This window comes from Pyxicephalus adspersus, chromosome 3, assembly GCF_032062135.1.
Source record: "Pyxicephalus adspersus chromosome 3, UCB_Pads_2.0, whole genome shotgun sequence".
Classification (NCBI taxonomy): domain Eukaryota; kingdom Metazoa; phylum Chordata; class Amphibia; order Anura; family Pyxicephalidae; genus Pyxicephalus; species Pyxicephalus adspersus.
In genome coordinates this window covers 63,572,497-63,593,568 of record NC_092860.1, presented here as the reverse complement: position 1 = coordinate 63,593,568, position 21,072 = coordinate 63,572,497, and the positions used below count along the sequence as shown (strand labels likewise).

Here is a 21,072-nt window from a genome sequence, read left to right as displayed (position 1 = left end):
ATATTGGCCTTCTGGGTCAGATGGTGAGTCCTGCACCTCAAAATGCAAACCTCTTTTAAAAACAATCGATACTACCGTTGATCTCTCAGAATGTGAAAGCCATTCGGGGTAATGCTTTGACTTGAAGCGGACATTAGAATGGAGAGATGTGGAAAGAGAGATGTGTCTCTTGTAAAAAGATAACATTCTGCTTAAAAGAGGAATGCAAGCCCTTCACATTGTACGAAATTGAAGTTAGTAGGCCTAACTGACATCTTAACATAAAATCAGAACCAGATGGATGATAATGCTGTGTAATCCCAAATATTATAGTACCACATTTCTCCTATGTTACATTAAAAAAAAAATGAAACCTCTTTTGCTTGGAAATAAGGCAGTTAAAAAAAATTCACAAAACGTAAGATACACTCAAAACACAGGTCACATAGTGTGTGCAGCTGGTGAGCCAGGGGAAACATGAAATGAATCTAACAATCATCAAGAAAAAAATAGTAGAAATTATCTACATACTATATATATATATATATATATATATATATATATATATATATATATATATATCAGACAAAGTTCATTATCTGCCAGGTGAGGATGTTGCAGTGGGTGCTTGTAGGCGAGTCCATTTACGTTGAACTTTCTGCCAAAACAGTTGTGCCATTGGGGAGCCCGGGAATTCTTGCTGCCAACCTGGGAGTGGCGCTTTTGATATACCCAAAGTAGTGCAGAAAGTCTCCAGGTCTTCTGGAAAATGCATTGTAGCAGATCTATCATCTTTTTGTGCAAAAAGACAAACAGGTAAGCCCCACCTGTAAGGAATGCTTGCATCTCATAAAGCTGCCATTAGAGGTCTCAGTTTTCTTGTAGCACTGCTTTATCGGAATAATGATGGAGATGACATATAACATTTCTGTAGGTTTCTGGAGGTGCATTTATAGCTCTGGGTACTCTATGCACACAATCAAAACATAAGGGAGCAGTAGGGTTGACCCCCAATACAAAATTTAGAATGCCCTTGATGGTGTCTTCTTTACACCAGGTAAATGCCTCTCAGGACACGCTACATGGTAGCTTCTACCTGCAGCAGTCCCAAAGGAAATGAATAGGGATGGCAATGAGCAGTACTAGTACCACTCACTGTTGCCAGCTGTTAAATGTGCAGACCCTGTTTTTTAAGGACCAGCGCTTTAATGTGAGTGTTCATAGAAAATTATTAATCTTTACAGTGTATTTAAACATTTTGGAGCAGACCACCAGCAGAATAGGGCTCAGTGGACCCTGGGGCTCTGCCAAAAGATTTAAAATGATTTAAAAAAATGATATATATATATATATATATTATATAGAATAAACACACACATTTAGAATTGGGATCTTCAGGGATAGGAAAACGTTTGTGCCCCCTCTCCTATCCAACAATACGTCCTCTGGAGCCTGACTCTCCGAAAAAAAGAAGGGGTCAGTAAATGTGTTTTTACCTTTCTTTTGGCAAACCCAGTTTTCAAATGCTAGTTTGAAACTACCCTATCACTACTGTCTCTGTGTAGACTTTTTGGGCAGACTATCCCTGAAAATTACTTCTGCAAATATTCCCTGAGAATTTCTCCACAGACAAGGTATAGTCCTTGGTCCCATCTGTGCATACAGGGTCTGCTGGACTACCTTGGTGCATTCTGTTTGTGCATACAGGGTCTGGTGGGCTACCTTGGTGCATTCCATCTGTGCATACAAGGTCTGGTGTGATCTTCAGGGATAGGAAAGGAAAGCGTAATCTGCTTTAAAAATTTTTTTACAGTAAAATAAACTACAAAACATATAATAAAAGTATAAATACACATGTTAATGCACCAAGCATCATTGCCCAGTGCCCTGATTTACATTTTGCCTACTATTAGCCCTGACCTTGATCTGACCTTTTAAAGACTCATAAATCACTTCCTGAATGTATAATTTCATCACTTTGTCTTTAAACTTGATTGTTCCTGACTGATTGCTGGAGACCACATGACATCCAAAAGGCATCTCGCTGGTGCAAGCGCTGTTTGGAGGAATTTGAAAGCAGCGATAGCGATTTGGAGTCCCTTGTGAAATTGAGCGATAGTGATTAACCAGGAAATTTGTCATCAGACAGCGAAAGTGAACCGAGCTACAATTTTGAACGTGAAGGTTAGTGCTGTGCGCACATGGTGCTCCATTTACCTTGATGCGGACCAGGCAGCACCGCCAAAATTTCCATTCACAGGCGCACCTGGGATGGAAATTGAGGCTAAATGCAACGACCCCCTGGCATACTTGAAGTTTTTTTTGACCGATGAAGTTTTCGAAAAAATTGTCCAGAGACAAACAGGTAAGCTGCTCTTGTGTTTGCTAACTTTTTACATTTTTTCTATGCCAACATGTGTTGCTATGTGTTTGCTAACTTTTTGAAATATTTTTGCTAATTTTCTTTTTTTATGCTAACATATATGCTGCTCTTTGTTTGCTAACATATTACTTGCATTCTTCACACTATAAAGAACATATCCTAAAATACCTTTTTTATTTTGTTTTATGCAGGTACAGTAGACAACAACAGGTTTGCAAGAAGCAGAAAGTGGGAACTTGTGACCAAGGATGACATTTGGCTGTTTTTGGGCTTGATCCTTCAGGGAGTTGTGGGCAAACCCATGAAGAAGTGGTACTGGTCCAAGAATAAAATGATTGACACTCCATTCTTTGGCACAGTCATGCCAGAACCACTTTTCCCTCATCATAAAATACCTTCACTTCGCAAACAATGAAGAATTAGATGAGGCTACCCAATTCTGCACCTAAACTGAAGAAAATTTGGGAAGTGTCTCAGATGATTCTGTAAAATTTCCAGCAAACCTATGTGCCAGAAAGAGATGTCAGCATTGACGAAAGTCTAATGGCTTACAAGAGGAGGCTCAGCTGGGTGCAGTACATTGCGTCAAAGAGGGCACGATTTGGCGTGAAAACGTATTTGCTGTGCGCATCTGGCTACATCCGGAATACAGTACTGTACACTGGAAAAGGGACACAATTCAACCCCAGTAACAGCCATTATGGATTGGCAACATCTTCAGTGCTATCCCTCATTGAGCCAATGCTAGGTCAGGGCTATTGTGTCACCTCTGACAATTTCTACACCTCTCCTGAGCTTTATGAGTTCCTTCTGCCACACAGATGCCTATGGAATCGTTGGGGCTAACCAGCGCAACCTGCCATCACTGTTTGTAAAAGGGAAGCTGAAGACAGGAGAAATTGTTGCCTGACAGAAAGGCAAGATGATGGCCCTGAGATGGCATGACAAGAAAAATGTGTGCCTGATGAGTACTGTCCATGATGCCTCCACCATTCTGGTACACACAAAATGTGGGAAAGAAGTGATGAAGCCACAGGTGGTGACTACAACAACACCATGGGAGGTGTCGACAGAGCTGACCAAACCATGACATTCTACCCACCGATGAGGGAACAGCAAAGGAAGTACTACAAGAAGATTTTCAGGCATCTAGTTGAGCAGTGCCTATGGAATGCCTACATTCTGTACAAAAAAAAATAGTCAGAGGCCTGTGAATCATTCAGACTTCATTTTGCAAGTTTCCGAATCCATAGTCAAGAACCACCAAACACCATCAGTGGCTATGCATAGACCTGGACGTTGTTCTTCCACCGCTGTCAACCCAGAATGCCTGACCGGTCATCACTTCATTGAATACATCCCACCAACCCAGAAAAAGCCAGCGCCTACAAGGATGTGCATGGTTTGCTGCTCAAAGACCGATGACAGAGTAAGGAAGAAATGCAAAGAAACCAGGTTCTACTGTCCTGACTGTGATTTTGGACTTTGTGCAGCACCCTGCTTCAAAATATTTCACACCTAGGATGTCTACTAAAAATGTAAAATTTTTTTTCCAAAATCTGCATTTAATTTATATTTATCAATAATTTTTTTTTTTTTAAATTACAATGTTGTGGTCCATTATTTCATTATTTTTTTTTATAATTATGATTTTATATTTATGTAATTATAATTTATGATTATAATAAATAAATGTAATTATTATACCCAGGAGTTAGGTCTAAGAATTACAGGTGCACAATATAAACAAAAATTTCTATGCAAACAAAAAAGGACAGAATTAGATCGCTAGGGGGGTTGAGTGGCCCCCCTGGCCCTGGAGCCTCCCACTGCCCTGTCTTCAGCAGAAGATCAGCAAACAAAGATAAAGGCAGCAGCGTCTGCTCATCTACCTAGAACTTGGAGGAACAGCTTTTTGGAATCAACTGTGTTTGTTTATTTTAAAACTGGATGGCTGCTTGTGTGTACTATGATAGAAGGCTGTGTGCAGGTTTCAGGATAAAACTGCAGGGCTATGAGTATATTTGTGTGTATGGTGCAGGAATGTATGAATGTTTGTGTATAGTGCATATTGTGTGTGTTTCTGAGTGAAATGTAGGGCTGTGTGTGTGTGTGTGTGTGTGTGTATAGTATATATGTTTGTGCATGTTTTTCTGTTATAGGACAACTTATGTCTAAGTAGTAGTGCAGTAGTGCTTATTTGTGTGTATAGTGCCGTGTTGTATGTATGTATGTTTGCAATAGTGCAAGACTATGTGTATGTTTGTATTTAAATCAAAGAATTTGCTAGTTAGTAGAATATATTTATATTTTAGTGAAAGCGGCACTCCATTCACAATGGCAGAAAGTTTGTCAACGAACATGATGAAGTCTGCTGTTTATGAGCACTTTACTCTTTGGATAACATTGTTGAAGCATCTAAGCGTACTACTAATAAACATATGCGTTGTGCTGTTCATACTCTGCAACTTGCAATAGGAGTTGGATTGAAAGATCGTCATGCAGCTACTCTAATTGGCAAATTGAGGCAAGTAACTTTTGCAGCCAGGGTCCCTAAAACAGATGCCATTTAGAAAAGACGTGCAGGAAAAAGAGCAATTTTGGATCAAACACGCTGGGGAAGCACTTATTTGATGGTAAGAGAACTAAAAGACCTTCTTGAAGAACTGGACAATAAAAATTAACTGAAAGCCAGTGGACACAAGTAAAAGCACTGGAAAATCTACTTTTTAACCCCTTTACTGTCACCAAGAGTTTGCAATCTGAAGATTTAACATCTGGTAAATTCTTAAAATGGAAGAGCTTGATATATTGCCTGAACAAAAGTGGAGGACTAATAGCTGATGGCATTGTATCTTTAATGAAGAAAAAAGAGAATCCCCAACTGGATTATTGAATCTTGTTATCTGCTATTTATGTTGATCCAATGAGCAGAATTTTTTTAATCTATGACCGGACTGATACTGCAAAAAAGGCCCTCTATGATGTAGCAGTTCACATGAAGGGATTACTACCTGAAACACCAGCACTGGATGAAGCTATAAGCACTGGTAACTCAGGATCATCCTCTTCAAATGAAGAAATAGACTTTGATTCCTACTTGGACAAAATGGAACTTTCAACAGTAAAGCGACTTTGCATATGCATGAAAGATAAATAACCAGAAAATGTCCAAATAAAGAGATTTCAAGTAGAAAAGTATGGTCGCTCATCGAAACTGACTGTAGAAGAAGCCATCCTTGTTTATCCCGAGATTATTAGTGATGTGGCTAGAACCATAACAGCAATGCCACCCATCCAAGTCAGTGTTGAAAGACTATTTTCAGCTCTAAAAATAATCAAGTCAGATTTAAGAGCTTCTTTGAAAGAGGAAGTGGCAGAAACAATTCTGTTTCTTGGAACACTACATTGATTTAGTTTTGGATTGCGTTTAACTGCTATTCTACTCTACAACTATATTCCAAGTTTAATTTATAAGCTGTTTTAGGTTTTCCAGCTTTTGTTTTTGTTTATGTAGTTAAGGTTTGTGTTTTTTTTTTTAAACTACCAAAGAATGTGGTTCATATTTAAGTGGTAAAGTTCCTTTTCCTGATTTTTATGCATGCTATACTTTATATACATTTTTATGCATGCTACTACTTTAAAGCCACTCGATAAAAACAATAAATAAAACCTTATTGTTTTAATTTTTTTTTACTTTTGTTTAAACTGGCCAAAACAGTAGAGCGTCAGCTTCCTAGCCAGTAGTTCTGTGGTTAAATGGCGTGTTTGTTGCCTTTCTTCAATCAACATGAAAAATACATTTACATATTACAGGGTTTCTCATATAATCTTCACACTTTTGCAACCAAACTTCACAAAAAATTTGGACCCCTATTTATTCATAAATGAATGCATTTGTTATCAAATTAAATATAACACAATATTTTTTACCATAAAAGTTTTTCTCAAGAAACAATTAATTAAACATTAATAATCATTCATGCTTAGGTATTTAGACAAAAATTTTTGTATAATATTATGAGCAATTCTGCTTGTTTGTTGAAATACACTATTGATGCTTTCTAATAAAGCACCCAAATTAATTAGCCCATTTCTTCTTACTAATGAAACATGAAAATTAAGCAAAATTATAAACTAGATATGCCTATGTATACAAAACTACATTTTTGAAATAATGTCAATATATTCTATATTCATTATATTTACAGAACTAATGAAAAAACTCAAGTTTGTAAGATTTTCTTTTATGCTGATGATCAGGATAATCACGTTGAAGGCTCTAGCAGTAGTGTGCCATCATGTGTCTATCCCATCTGCCCTGATACCTTTCTTCCATCACCTTTATATCTTGATGTAACCTCTCCCCCCGTTCCTCACTGAAATTGCCAAGGTTTTCTGGAAATTTTTGAAAATGGCTATAGAGATAGTGTACCTTAATGCTTATAGTTGCACCCACATTTTTAAAGTTTAAGAGCAAGTTTTGTACCAGTTCTTCATAATTTTGTGCTTTATGGTTACCCAAGAAGTTCTTGACAACTATGGCATAGCTGTGCCTGGCAGAAGCTTCAGTATCAGTCATGTAACTTGTGAAATTTGAATCATTTATCAGTTTCCGAATATGGGGTCTATCAAAGATTCCTGCTTTTAATTTTCATTACTCAATCCAGGAGTGAATACAAATGTATCACATACAAATGTATTTGAAACAATCACCGTCCTTGTTCAGCACTCTAACAAATTGCTTCATTAATCCAATCTTTATGTGTGGTGGAGGGGTAATGATTTTTTCTTTGTCAACCAATTGCTCGTTATTGATGTTCGCTGCACCTTTTTTCATGTTTTCCCTTGGAGGCCATGTCACTTTTTTTCCAGTGATCCTGCTCTGCTATCCCACAAGCAGATGAAACTTGGATACTTTTGTGTATCCACTTTGCTTTCTAAGTAGGAAGTTTGCCATTTTTAAATCAACACAAATGGACCATTGGTGTTCATGATAGCAAAGCTTTTGTAAGACCATTTTGATATTTTCATATTCTTCTTTAAGTTTTGTTGAGTGACCAATTGGAATTGGCGCATAGCAGTTGCCATTATGCAGTAAAACAAATTTCAAACTTCAAGTGGAACTGTTTAAGAAAAGCCGCCAGTCTTCTGCTTGGTATTCTGGTACTCTCATATGGGCTAGTAGTTACAACAGTACACAAAGTCTCCATCTTCACTTAAATATGATAGGAGTGTCACCTCTCTTGTCCTATAAACCGTTATTTTAACATCCGGTCTCACAGTTCTTTTCTTTTAGCCTGGATGCTAAAAGTTTAGATGCTTGTTTTGACAGACTTAGGTCACGTATTAAATCATTAGGCATCGTGGAAGAACTGCTGGTTTGATGAAAAACTACTTTCACATTCACTTCCACTGCTATCTCCTGGATTATTCTCCAAACCCTGTATATACTCTATCACATACAGGAATATCAGCGAATGTACTGAACACTGGTATGGGAACATCAGCATCATGCGGCACAGCTCATCTTGCTGATTCCAAAGCGGGGTACTTGCACGTGTTTTTCTTGTAACGATTGAAACCTTTTACATTCACAGCACAAAAATAACAATCATTCTGATGATTTTTGGGCTCTCGCCATACCATAGGTACACTAAATTTCATACTTTTCAGTTTTCCATTTTTCCACTGACGCAGACACTCTACACAAGTTTGGCATATCATATGGGGAGCCCAATATTTATCTTGGTCCCGTAGTTTAATACCAAAATATGCAAGATATGCTTGTTTCACAAATTCTGGTATGTTTCTTCTCTGTTTTTGCTGAGAATATTCACCACAAATGTAGCAAAATTGATTGGGGTCATTTAAACAACTTCTTGAAGAACTCCTATTTAAAAAAAAAAAAAGTATGAATAAAAAGAAGGCAAATGGAAGTTTCATGAAAAAAATGCTACATTTAATATATAAAATGCAAAACATCAGTGTAAAGATTGATAACACTGGGGAACAATTTTGAACAAATTTTTTGTTGACTTCAATTTTGAGGCTTATTTAAACTAAAATAGGTATGCTGATTCTGAGAGTGCAGTTTTCTTCTATCACGTCAGATTTTTCTCTACCGCTTATAATAATGCGATTACTGTACAGGCCAATCATTTACATGCAAGACAGCGTGGTCAGAGGTTGTGTGCTGCTCTGTGTAGTGAATAAGCAAATTTTATTTTTCTACTTACACACGTATTTCCTTTCTTTCAGATCATATCTGGCGCTGCTGTTTCTCGTCCTAAGTGCCTAAACAACAAACGATTCATTTTATTATAACTGTGGCAGTTTCACCATTCCCAGTCAAAGGGTGAACATCAGCACATTTGTACTGGGAGTATAGCCCATGGTAGACTAGGATACTATGTTATATTTATTTTGTTATATCCTGAAGTTTTCACTATTACAAAAGTAACAGTCACTGAAATGATCTCCTGGCTCTCTCCAAACCATAGGTATACCAAATGGCATCTTATCACGTGATCCCCTTATCCACATCTGTAAACCCTCGACACACTGTTTCAACACCTTATGAGGGGCCCAAGGTCTATCTTGATCACCAAGTTTAACTTTGAAATATGCCAAATAGGCTTGCTCTACAAACGTGCTGACATCAGCCTTTTGACTGGGAATGGGACTGGGAAACTGCCAGAGATATAACAAAATGAATCAGGGTTGTTTTGGCACTTACATCGAGAAACAGCAGAGCCAGACATGATCTGAATGAAAATAAATTTTCATTGGCACAGAGAGAGAAGATGGTACTCTGGACTCAGTCTGTATTAGTAGCAGATTTCAGGAATTCAGCTATAAATTACTCTCTAGATAGTATCTCATCCTAGATAAACTACATCAGTATTTCCCGAATGAGTCTGATAAGTGATGGAGATGTTCGGAAGAAGTGGGCTCTCTGTTACATATTTTTTGGGAATGCCCCCTTCTAGGTCAGTTTTGGGATATAGTACGATCAATACCCCAATGGATGACAGACACATATACCAAATGATCCAGCATTTTTTGTCCTTCAGCACAATTCCTTCTCAGCTAAAACTTACAAGAATTCAGTGATGAGATATATGATAGTGGCAGCATCATTATGTATTGCGACTTATTGGCGAAAAACGGAGCCTCCCACCCGTACGACTGTGGTTTCAGAGAATTTACGAGATCCATAAATTAGAGGATCTTATTTTCTCTGCCAGGGGTACAAATAGAAGGTTATATAACACCTGGTATTATTGGTCTGAATTTTCCTCCTCTCAGGAATACAGAAACCACCTGGGCCCCTCTCTACAGGGTCAATGACCATTTGTGATAAACATAATTGCCCCCCTCCCCCCTTTTTTTTTTCCTCTCTTTCTTCCCTCTTCCTCTCCCTCCATAAGAACAGCTTTTTTGTATTTTTTTTACAGGAGCACTATTTGTTCCTGTTCTTTTGATGGTACTAACATTTTTGCCTTTGTTTTTTCCTTTCTGTACTTGATTGCGTTACTATATTTTGTATATTTACCTTGTTCAATTTTCCTTTTACATGCGTACGTTTATTGCTGTTTATTTGTAATATTAAAAATCCTAAATAAAGAATGTTTAAAAAAAATATTTGGGTGCAGGATAGCTGTGATGCATAGAGTTTCAGTTCAAAAGGGTACTATATATAGACTGTAGACTGTTTAGCAATGACAGTATATGGTTAAGAGATAAATGCCATTTTAACTCTGCATTTGCCTAAACTCTGGAGGGCCTCTGAGGATTGCCTCTGCACCAGAAACCCTTAAACCATTAAAGTGCACCTGAATGCAGTTTACTTGGAGAAGTCTCATTATGACAAGTATGTAATAAATGGGATAAGAGACCTTATTTGCACTTAATGTAATATTGTGCTTGCTTTCCTGTAATATTGTGCTTGCTGTGGATATCAAAATTTAGAATTTGATCTCTCTTTTGGATTTCAATCAAAAATTAGAGTAGCTCAGATCAGAGTTCTGATCAGATTTAATTATCAGACTACCACTAATCGAGAAATTGTGGCCTGTGCTACAGGGATATTAAAAGTTTGAATATCCATATGCCAGAGAAGCCATATTTTTAGGTTTGAAAAAAAAGTTTAAAATTGGCTGCAAGTATCCAAATGAAGATTCCAAAACAGAGGGTTGATTATCAGATTTTATGGAAAGACTGTCCAGAGCTGAAAGTAAATTGCTTTTTAATATGAATATTCTGGTTCCATTTAGCCTTCTTGTATATGTATTTAAAATGTATTTGTATTGTATTAGAAATATGTAGTGAACATTGGTTTTAATTTAACAAAACTGTGCCCCGAAGTTATAATTAACTCAATAATGATCCACTAAAGTGTTTTCACCAGAAAAGGTTTTCAGCCTGGGGAAGCTATAGCCTGGCGGTCCAAAAGTGGGAGTGGCAAGATGCAGCAAATGTACTGCTCCCGATTGTATCTTGTTACAACTTTCTAATGCCTGCCCCGTTAGTATGTCCAATTTTTCCATTTTTTTACTATGCCCCAGCTGTCCAGTGCTCATATATTGTGACCCAACCTCCTATTTTCTGTTTTATGAGCGTAATCACTTGTAATGTAATAGTGTAATAAATGTAGTGTAACAAGTTAGGCTTAGTTCACATTAGCAGTAAAAACTGCCATTTACCACTCCCAAATGTAAAAGCAACTGCTAGGCACTTGGGATTGGTTTCAGGCATTAACTGCTAAGCTTTTTCAGACTTAGCAGTTTTTCCAACAGCAGTGGTTCCTGGCATGAGGAAGCATTAAATGCAACCTTTCCGCCAGTATGAATTCAGCCTAACTTCCAATGTGCCACTGAGGCTATAATTAGTTAAAAGGAATTTTCATGAAAATTGTTTTTCCATCCACAAACCAAGCTCGAGTCCCACTCTGACTCGGGTTTCCTTTCTGATGCTCACTGTTCCCTCCAGCGCCACCTTGCACTGCATGAGAAAGATTGGGGTGGGGCCCCTAAATTTATACCTACCTTTCACTAAACTATAACTGTCATACTATGCTACCCTGTCTGCTTCTCATCTTTGAACCACAACTTCTCTGGAGCTGTGAGGTGTAAGGCAACTGAAAATGTAGATGCAAGTGGGGGACACTTGTTGCTAAACCCCTCTAACATTTCACTGCAATGGCCCTGCCCTGTTACACATAACTGAACCCTAAATTAGTTTTAGTGGCAAAGTTTATTTTCTAATGATTCCACAGTGATGACATTTTAGGGGATGTTATCAACAGGGTTAGAGCTGCAGATGAGAGGTGGGTAGGGGAGGAACGACATCTGGGCACTGCGACCGGGTTAAACCTGCTGGAGAGACACATGCACTAAAGTTTAACAGGTGGAACCATTTGGCTCAGGTGTAAAAGTGAATATGGGACACAGAGGACTTTGGAAAGCCTTAACAAAGACAAGTTATATGGTATTAAAACATGGAAGGGGATTTTAGCAGCAGTGACATCACCATGTGTTTTCTGTCATTCATGGTGTTTTTTTTTAACTGGACAGAACCAGTTTTTACAAAACTAGACTTGTTGGCTTTTGGACAGGGGTCTGTAATGGGGATATGAAGATTTGCCCATGGGTAACAATTATGCACATGTTGCTAAGCGTTTTGGTGTTAAATTTGCAGTGTTTCTTTTATAAGTGTGTCACCAAGTATTAGGTCTATTAGCACAGCAGGATCTCTGCAACTAGTTTATTAAACCTATAGCAATATCCCAATAGCTAAGACTTTTATAATATTTTGTTTTTCTTTTTTTCCCCTTCCCTTCCCTTTAGTTCTATTTTTTAATATTTTCTCCACACAAAACTTTTTCTTCTAGGTGTGTCAAGAGTGGCAAAGGATTTTCCCCCTTTCTCCGGTGACAATTTTTTTCTACTATTCTGTGTTCATTTCTATACCACTGTAATAGCTTTGCATACTCCGTAAGGTTTGAGCTTAATGTGCAGCTATTACTTCTGCATCCAGGCTTTGCTTTTTTAAACTCCTAGAGTTGCCACTGATCTGGACTGCACTCATAGCTGTCATGTACCTTGGATCCTGTGGGAGCTTCCTTTATCCTGTAAAGTCATTAACCCTGGCAGTAAGGGCCCAGTGCTGGAACACTGTGTATTAGCACTAATAAATGCTAGGGAAACAGTGGAAATCCCACAAACCTATCAAAATGAGTTGAGCGACTTTACTACTTCTCCTATCTTCTGTTCTATAAAATACCTGGGAGGTAGAAATAAGGTGACATTTACCTCTGCTCCGTGCATGGGAAAAGTTCTGAAGTGTGTGAAAATTGAAATTCAAGGTAGAAAGGTAGGGAAAGCAACTCCTCCATTCCTAAAGACAAAATATCCCCACAATCTTTATTTTTTCCTCCCACTGAACATGAATGCATGGCATTTTCCCAACCACTGAGAACCAAGTTTACGGCATTCCTCCTGGCTTCCGATGATGGGTATTTGTTCATTCAAATGACAACTAACAATAGACTATTTTTTGCCCCAATGACCAACAATATTTAACACTTCTCTATACCCTTAGCCACTGCAATCTGTATGCTGCTCTGTACATAGTATACTTGTGACTACTCCTTTTATCTGCTTTGGTGAATTGCCTGAGTGCTCTTTGTACGTTGTGTTTTTATTTCTTGACTGCTGCGCTCTATAAGCTGAACTGCTCATTATATGCTTGTTTGTTCCAACAGTTGTTCTGTTTTAGTGAAGCTTTTAATATTTTATGCAAGCAACAACCATATGTTTTAGAGGAGTTTCATTTTTATAAATCATCCTTTATCCTAAAGTTTACCTGTTTACAATTTTGACTGTGGTGCAGTAAGTACGTTACTACCTAAAAATATATGTTGATGCATTAAGAAATCCTTCTAACTTTCTGTGGACTAAATAGACATTTCAAACAATGTTATCTCTTTATTTTGTGAACTACAAGGCAACTTCCCTTTATGTAGTGAAGATGAAAAGAAGCAAATGTAAGTAGTCTGAATCAGAAAAGCAGCTTAGGGCTGATCAGCTCTGCTCCTTAACTGATACAGTGCGGTGAGTTTAGCTGCCCTAAGACAGAAAGTTTATCATTGACAAAATCAATAAGTAAAACTAAAGAAATGAAATCCTGCAAAAAAAAAAAACACATCCAAATGCTAGTAAACTGCTATATATAATTTTGTTTCTGCAATATACTATTTTGTTTTTGGGTTTTACAAAGGAAAACATTGTTAAAACAAAAACTATGATATATCTGTTATATATTGCAAATAGGCTCAGACTGTATTTTAGTGCAGAACTCAATATTGTGTTATTGGTGTTCAAATCCTCCAGAAGGTGGCAGCATAGTCCAATTGTATCAGAATCCTGTATTCCTGTAAACTACTGTACTTACTTAAAGCGGGCCTAAACCCAACAATTTTACTTTACATGGAAGGGTTGAAGAAAATGGAGATGTGCATAGTCCCTCCTGACCCCGGTGTGTCCTTTAGGGCTGGAATGGAGCTGCTTTGCAGGGAGGTGGCCCAGCACTTACCAGAATGGTTTACAAATGTTTATAGAGAAAATGAATTCCATATATGCAGAAGAGTAGTGTAAAGGGATGATGGTGAGTGACCTTAGAATCAAGTTCAAGCTCCTGTGCTTTGCCTTTAAATCCCTCCACAGTTCTTGTCCCACCTACTTTCTGCTCATTTAAAAAAGCACTCAAAACCTATTTTTCCAACTTGCCTACCTACCTTCTTTTGTCTTTTGAAACCCTCACTACTTCCCACCCCTACATATCTCCCCTTGATTGTTAGTTATTTGAGGCAGGGTCTTTTCCTCCTCCTGTGTCAATGTCTGTATTTGTAATTTGCAACCCCTACAGCTCTGTGTAGTATGTTGACGCTATATAAATCCTGTTAATTTTAAGAAAGGGTGGACAACCCTTCTAAATTAAGGTAAAACTTTTTTTTTTTTTTTTTTTTGCAGCACCCTTTTTTTTTTAATTGCTGTGGTGATCAAGACTTAATGGGAGTGCTGAGCCTCCCGGGATACCTACTTCATGCATCCTTGGAGGCTCTGGCTGCTCCTTGTATCCGATTTCAGGCATGCACAGAAGGGGCATTTTTTCCACCAGGGGAAAGAGAAGCTAATCTCATGCATGCACAGTGAGATTGGCTACCTTTTATTTTATTTAGCGGCTACATCACACAATAATTTGTTCTAAGATTAAGAAAAAAGGGATAAAGTGTTCAGGACGAGCTGGAAGAATTGGAAGGAGGGAGAGGAAGTTGGGTAAACCATCTGTAGAAAGTTTGATCTGAAATCATGAGGACTTTGTTGGAAAAAGTAGAGGTATGCCAAAAAAAACAAATTTCGTTAAAACGTTCTGTATGTTCAAAATATGAAAAAAAAAAACTCTCCTTATTGATCTGTTCAATGTTGCCAAAGCCTGCATTGCCACTCTTTGGAAAAGCCCCATCCCACCTACAGTACCTTACTGGTTCCACAGAATCAACAGTATGTGCATGGAGGATTTTACAACCCATAGCTGAGTTAGTTTATGGTTGTTACTACCTTAATGTGAAAGCAGGATTATGTGTGGTCTGATTTTTTTTTTTTTTTTTTGATTGAATAATACATTTTATTAGTCACATGAAAAAAAAAAACAATACAGTCAGGGTACATTTTTACATGGAATTGCGACGCAGTGCTCAAAAACACTATATTACAATCCCCCACAATATGCTCGCAAATAAATACATACAATCCTGCACACTACCATTTGATACTGCCAAACCCCAATAGATTTTCAACCTAAACTTTTTACATCAACTTATCTCATCCTAAAGAGTTCTCGGGCCCCAAGCTTTATTTGAGCTTGTACACGTCCAAACACAATATATACATCAAATAAAGAGTAGCTGTGCAATGGGGGGAGGGGGTGGGGGGAGAACTCACAGGCCCAAAACTTTTATAAGTTCATATGACTTGTACAAGGAGTGTTTGGGTGGGTTCCACAGAATCAACAGTATGTGCATGGAGGATTTTACAACCCATAGCTGAGTTAGTTTATGGTTGTTACTACCTTAATGTGAAAGCAGGATTATGAGTGGTCTAATTTTTTTTTTTTATTTTGATTGGACGTTTGGGTGGGTGGAGGGGGGGGGGGGGGGGGTCTTCTCAGACGTCCTCTCCTGGAAAATCTATGAGTTGATGTCATGTGAAAAATTACACATAATCGCATTTCCCTCCCCTACTAGATGGGCTGCTCTCCTGGCTGTTAGGGGTAGCAGTAACATCTAGAGTTGCCACCTCTGGGTCTACCACCTGCACATCTTCACATAACTATGTTAGGGTGCTAAAACACAGGGCTGACTTTCCTTTTTTGGGTGCCCCTACCACTCCCTCTAACATCAGTAACCCAACTCCCTACATGTGCATCCTGATTAACCTTTCCACCCTCCCCTTCTAAGCCATTAACTACCTTCTCAGGGAGCAGGAGACCCCTCTCAAGGTGATCAAGTGATTTCAGTGTTGCAATGTGCTTCTCCAGTTTTCCAATACGAAATACAAGGACGAGTTGCTCACATCTGTCACAGCGCTATTCACCTAGGAGCTGTTGCTCCATTTGTGCATACATATGGCAGACTGTGCACTGAACCAAACCTTCCGCCTTGCTACCACTCATTTTCCCAGTTACAATGTTTGTTATAAAAGTTTACTTACAGTTTGTGGTTACTATAAGTATTTAACTCCTGTGTTTTCTAACTCCACTTTATTCCAAGCCACTTGTTTCACCAGCCAAGAGTGAGCAAGCTCAAGGTCAAACATTGACCACTCCGCCTTTGAGGTCAGCAAGGAAAAAAAGCTATTTAAATCAAAACTGACAGTCAAGCAGACACAACTCCCAAATGCGCAATATCCAAAAACTGTGTTTTCTAACTCCACTTGAGTCCAAGCCACTTGTTTCACCAGCCAAGAATGAACTGATATATTTATACCATATTACATTCATAACCATATTTATTGTGAATCTATAATACACAATGTGAACTGTAATACAATTAAACTCCTATGCTCTTAACGGATACCCTTGACAACACAGAGTGTACTACAACGTATATTTCATACCTGGTTGCATTTTGTGTATCTTCATCGTAATAAGTACTTTTCTATGCATATATGTTTTATATATATTGACCAATATTCGTATACAGTAATGTACCCCCGAGGAAGCCTTTCCAAGGCGAAACACGGTGAGACATATACGGGAACACAGTTACGTAAAAACCATTCATGCTACCGCATATTTTGTATAGCCATTTGTATCCCAGTTCTCTGATTACTAAAAGGACAGGGGATACACAGTTTTTGAACATTTGGAATATTTGTGTATGAATCTAAAATATGTCAATACATAATTTACTCTAAGGCTGCGTACACACGTGCAATTAATCGTTAGAAACGAGCGACTAACGACCATTCTTACGATAACGTTAAAAAAAAGTGCACGACACCAACGAGCAAGGAAAGTCGCTGGAAAAGCTATCTACTGTGGGTACAGTCGGACAGTGTTCATGAATGTTCTGAGTGTGTGTGTATGTTTATATATGTTTGTGTGTAAGTATGTGTATAATTTTTTCAGTTTCCAGCACAGTTCTCGGTCCTTCCTCTTCTGTGTCAGTTTCTAGCGCAGTTCAATTTTAAAACTTACCTGGCAGTCAAGTATTAATGAATGACACAATGCATTTTTTTGAAAATACAAAAGTTTTATTAGTAAACACAAAAAAACATATAAAACCAAAAAAAAGAATAAATAGAAAATACAATAATTGTTTTCCACTGGGCTTGCTGCATATCTTTTTTGAGTGCCTTCAGGTCTCTAGTTGCATCCCTCAGGGCCTTTGACATTTTCTGCATGGTAACTTGCAGGGCGACTATCTTCGACATCATTTTTTTTCATTAAAACAACATCTGTGTGGGGAAAAAAGCATATTAGGTTCAGATATGTTCAGATATAAAGGTAAATTGACACATGGCTATGACACATTTTTTTGCATGCACAATATTTGAATGCTTACCAACAGATTTTGGTACTCCTCTCCTCAAACTTCTGACATTCTCCATCTGGCCTGATGTGTGGGGCTCAGGCCTTTCCTGCTCTGCCTCCCTGCTCTGTACAGAAAAAAAAAATGAATACCATAATTTACACATAATCATATTAAACCTATCTCGCTACCTTTTTGGTGCATACATGGGTCAATTTCAAGTGGTGAGGTTCCTCCTCTATATGCTCTGTAGGGGAAACCATAATCAACTCTGTAGAAAAAAAAATTAAATCTTCATAACATGTATGTTATGATACATGTGATATTGTGGAAAACATTAAGTCCTGATTTTCCCTTTAAATATAACAAATGGTCTTCCTTTTAACATGTGTTTGTTGGAAATGTTTTCTCTAATGGACCAGGGTCATAAATTTCCCCTTATCAGGTAGTTCTTGATCTGACAACCAGTATCCTCCAGTTTCCAACACCCATTGTAAAAGTTGTAGTTTTGTGTCTCCAGGGGTCATAAACCTCAGATAAGGCTAGCAGAGTGGCCATGATTGAACTCTGAGATGTATTCTGAAACACATTTATTCCCAATCCTTTCCAATTATATATTTCCAATATACCATTCTGCATAAAGTAGTAGTTGACTGATTTGTAGTTGGATTGTTATGGTGAGCATTTTGGGACCAAGAACTAGTCTTCAAGGCCTTAGGAAAGCCTGGAAACCATAGTTAGCCTGTCCTGGTGAACCATAAGTCCCAGACATGCCTAGTTTGGTCTCTGTGAACTCCTTATTTTGTGGTGATTAAAAATCTGGGGGTTGGCAGTTCATAAAACCTGTACTTGTAAAATAATAATAATGGCCAAAACAAGGGCATTGTGGGAAGTGTCCACAGAGCATCATAACCCATGTGGTCACATCCCTTCAGACAGACCCCACCATACTGTCATTGGATTGTTGTATTAGTCCCACCTCTGTGGTTGGCCTAGAAAAAGCCATGTAATTCTAGCAGAGACAGCTCTCACTGATATCATCTTGTTGCTAAGGACAACGGCATTACACATTGAGCACTAAAGGAAGCCCAGTGACTCTGCCTAATAACTTAGACTTTACACAGCAACCTGGACCAAGGCAAATCAACTCTACCTAAGTATTATTTCACAGTTTTCCCTTTTATTTTATGCTCTTGCTATAGTCCTGCTATTGTTCTGGTATTGTTCTTAGATTAGTCTATATTTTTCCATAATTTGTTTATGCACTGTTGTTTTTGTATAATTTTTCTAATAAACACTATAAAAAATGTAAGCTGAATCTCTGAATGCTCTAAGTAGAAATAGTGTAACCTGCTAACCCGAAACGCTACTATAAGCATTGTGATTTCTGAAACATTCCTGTCTGAGTGACAATAAAGAAGCAGAAGCACAACTTTGGTTGTCAAGGGTATCAGTGTGTGCTTCCGTCTAAGCATGTGGTGGCAGTGTACTTGTGATGGTGTGTGGCAAGGGTTACCAGAGTGGTTAACCTTGCTCCGTGGCGGCCCTCTTCAGCCTGCTGGTGCGTGGACTGTTGCTCAGTGTGCTGGAAAGTCTATGGGCAGGGGTGTGGGCTGAGAGGGCGTTCATCACAATACATTTTTAAGCTTGAATATCTAACAGTATCCTACCTTCTATCTCTGGCCACCTTGTTTTCTTTTAATGCTCGTCGTCCTAATACAAAAAACAAAAATCATAAACAAAAAAAAAAAAAAAAAAAAAAANTAAAAAAAAAAAAAAAAGAAAATTACCCCCCCCCTTCTCCAAACACACCTGTTAAATTTACTAAGCGCAGTCAACAATAATTATTTGTACTTACGTTTTTTGGCGATGCCACGTCTAGTACATCCAGCATGACCCTCTCGCTGATTTTTAAGTCAGACCACCGCTTTCTGAGCTGGTCCTTAGAAGGGTGAACACCAAATTTATCCTCCAGCCTGCTCTGCACAGTCTCCAAAATTTGATCCTTCCTAACATTTGGATAAGAGTAATAAGCCCTCCTGCCATCATAATCTTTCTTTTCTAGAATGGCCACCATCACCTCCATCTCCTTATGAGTCATTAGTGATACTCTCCTGGAAAGGCTGTGTCTTGGCTGTGGCATCTCTCCCAAGTATGACAGGATATGATGTGACAGGAAGTGACCGGACATGCAGGGTGTACTGGGAAATCTCCAGTCCGTTCAAGGTCATCCGCGTGCATTCTGAACATTCAATCGTATGATTATTTCGTACGATCAGACTTCCTCCTCCAGTGACCTTATGGAGAATTCACCTGCTGCAACATCCACGATTAATTCAAGCCTTACCCAAAAAAGGAGTTGGAAATAAAAACAAGAGGAGCTGGAAAAGAAGCAAACTTTGCAGCAAGCTATGGCCATTGCTTCAAATTTATTTCGGAACGAACATTCTTATAAGGTAGGTGTTGCTGCGTTGCCTGTCCTTGTGCTGTATTTCAGTGTGTAGTGGTATAAGTTAACTAATGATTTTTTTATATGTTTTGCAGAGATCATGGCCTATGATGCATTCAACAACCCAGACTTCATGGGTGAGTTCATTGAGACCTAAAGATCCCATCCCTGTCTGTGGAAGGTGAAGTCTAGGGAGTATGCAAACAGGTACCTAAAGATGAAGGCGTACAATACTATGGTTGAGCTCTGCAAAAGCATAAATTCTTCCGCCAACATTACCTATTTGAAGCAAAAGATCCAAAACTTGCGCACCGTGTTCAAAAAAGAATTGAACGAAGTGAAGGCTTTCACAGTGGTCAGGTACTGGCACAGAAGATATATCTGTACCTAAATTATGGTACGTTAACCTCTTGTCTTTCACAACCGATCAAGATGAAGGTCGTCCATCGGTGTGCAGCCTGGAAGAAGAGAACAAGGATGCAGGGGAAAGTACACAGAGCGTTAATGAGACTCCTGATATTTTCACGACACGAGCAGGTAAGTTACCGAAAAATATTTTTATTGTACAATCTAGGAAAACACAGGACTAATGTAAAAGCAAAAAAACCTTAGTACAGATTTTTATTGCAGTCAAACAAACAGTGTGGTCTAAATTCTAAAATGTCATGCTATCCTGCCATTCCACTGCTCCAGTGGTGTTGAAGTACTGCAAGTACTTGTTTCGGTTTTCTTGAAAAAATTTTTCTGTTGGTCCAAATTCTTCTGGGGGAATGGTTTTATTAATTTGTCATGCAATGCAAATGCTTTATCTGCAACAAACAACGTTCATTCCTTCTACAGTTTGTCTGTTTCTAGGAAGGTGCAAATGGGGTGATCCTTACATACTTCCCATCAATTGCTCCTCCACAATTAGGGAAGCTCCAGAACTGGTGAAAGTCCGAAGCGATGGCCAGCAATTCTTCAGGTGTATCAGGAAACTGAACGGAGAACATAAGAGTTATTATGCTTAATATTATGTTCTATTTCTTTTCTTTCTTGCAGACTTCCTCCTCCAATGACCTAATGGAGAATTCACCTGCTGCTATATATATATATATATATATATATATATATATATATATATATATATATATATATATATATATATATATATATATATATATA

General features: G+C 38.2%; 1 protein-coding gene across 4 annotated transcripts in view; it reads left to right on the top strand.

Annotated features, from left to right (window-relative positions):
- LOC140326391 (major facilitator superfamily domain-containing protein 12-like) overlaps window positions 1-21,072 on the top strand; it is a 209,809-nt gene that overhangs the window by 86,676 nt on the left and 102,061 nt on the right. For 2 of the 4 annotated variants that reach the window (XM_072404941.1, XM_072404939.1), the window contains one exon: window positions 12,258-12,296. The exons of the other annotated variants lie outside the window; for them this stretch is intronic. In XM_072404941.1, the coding sequence (XP_072261042.1) occupies window positions 12,258-12,296 (39 nt within the window). The remainder of the gene's footprint in view (window positions 1-12,257; window positions 12,297-21,072) is intronic. 4 annotated transcript variants of the gene reach the window in all.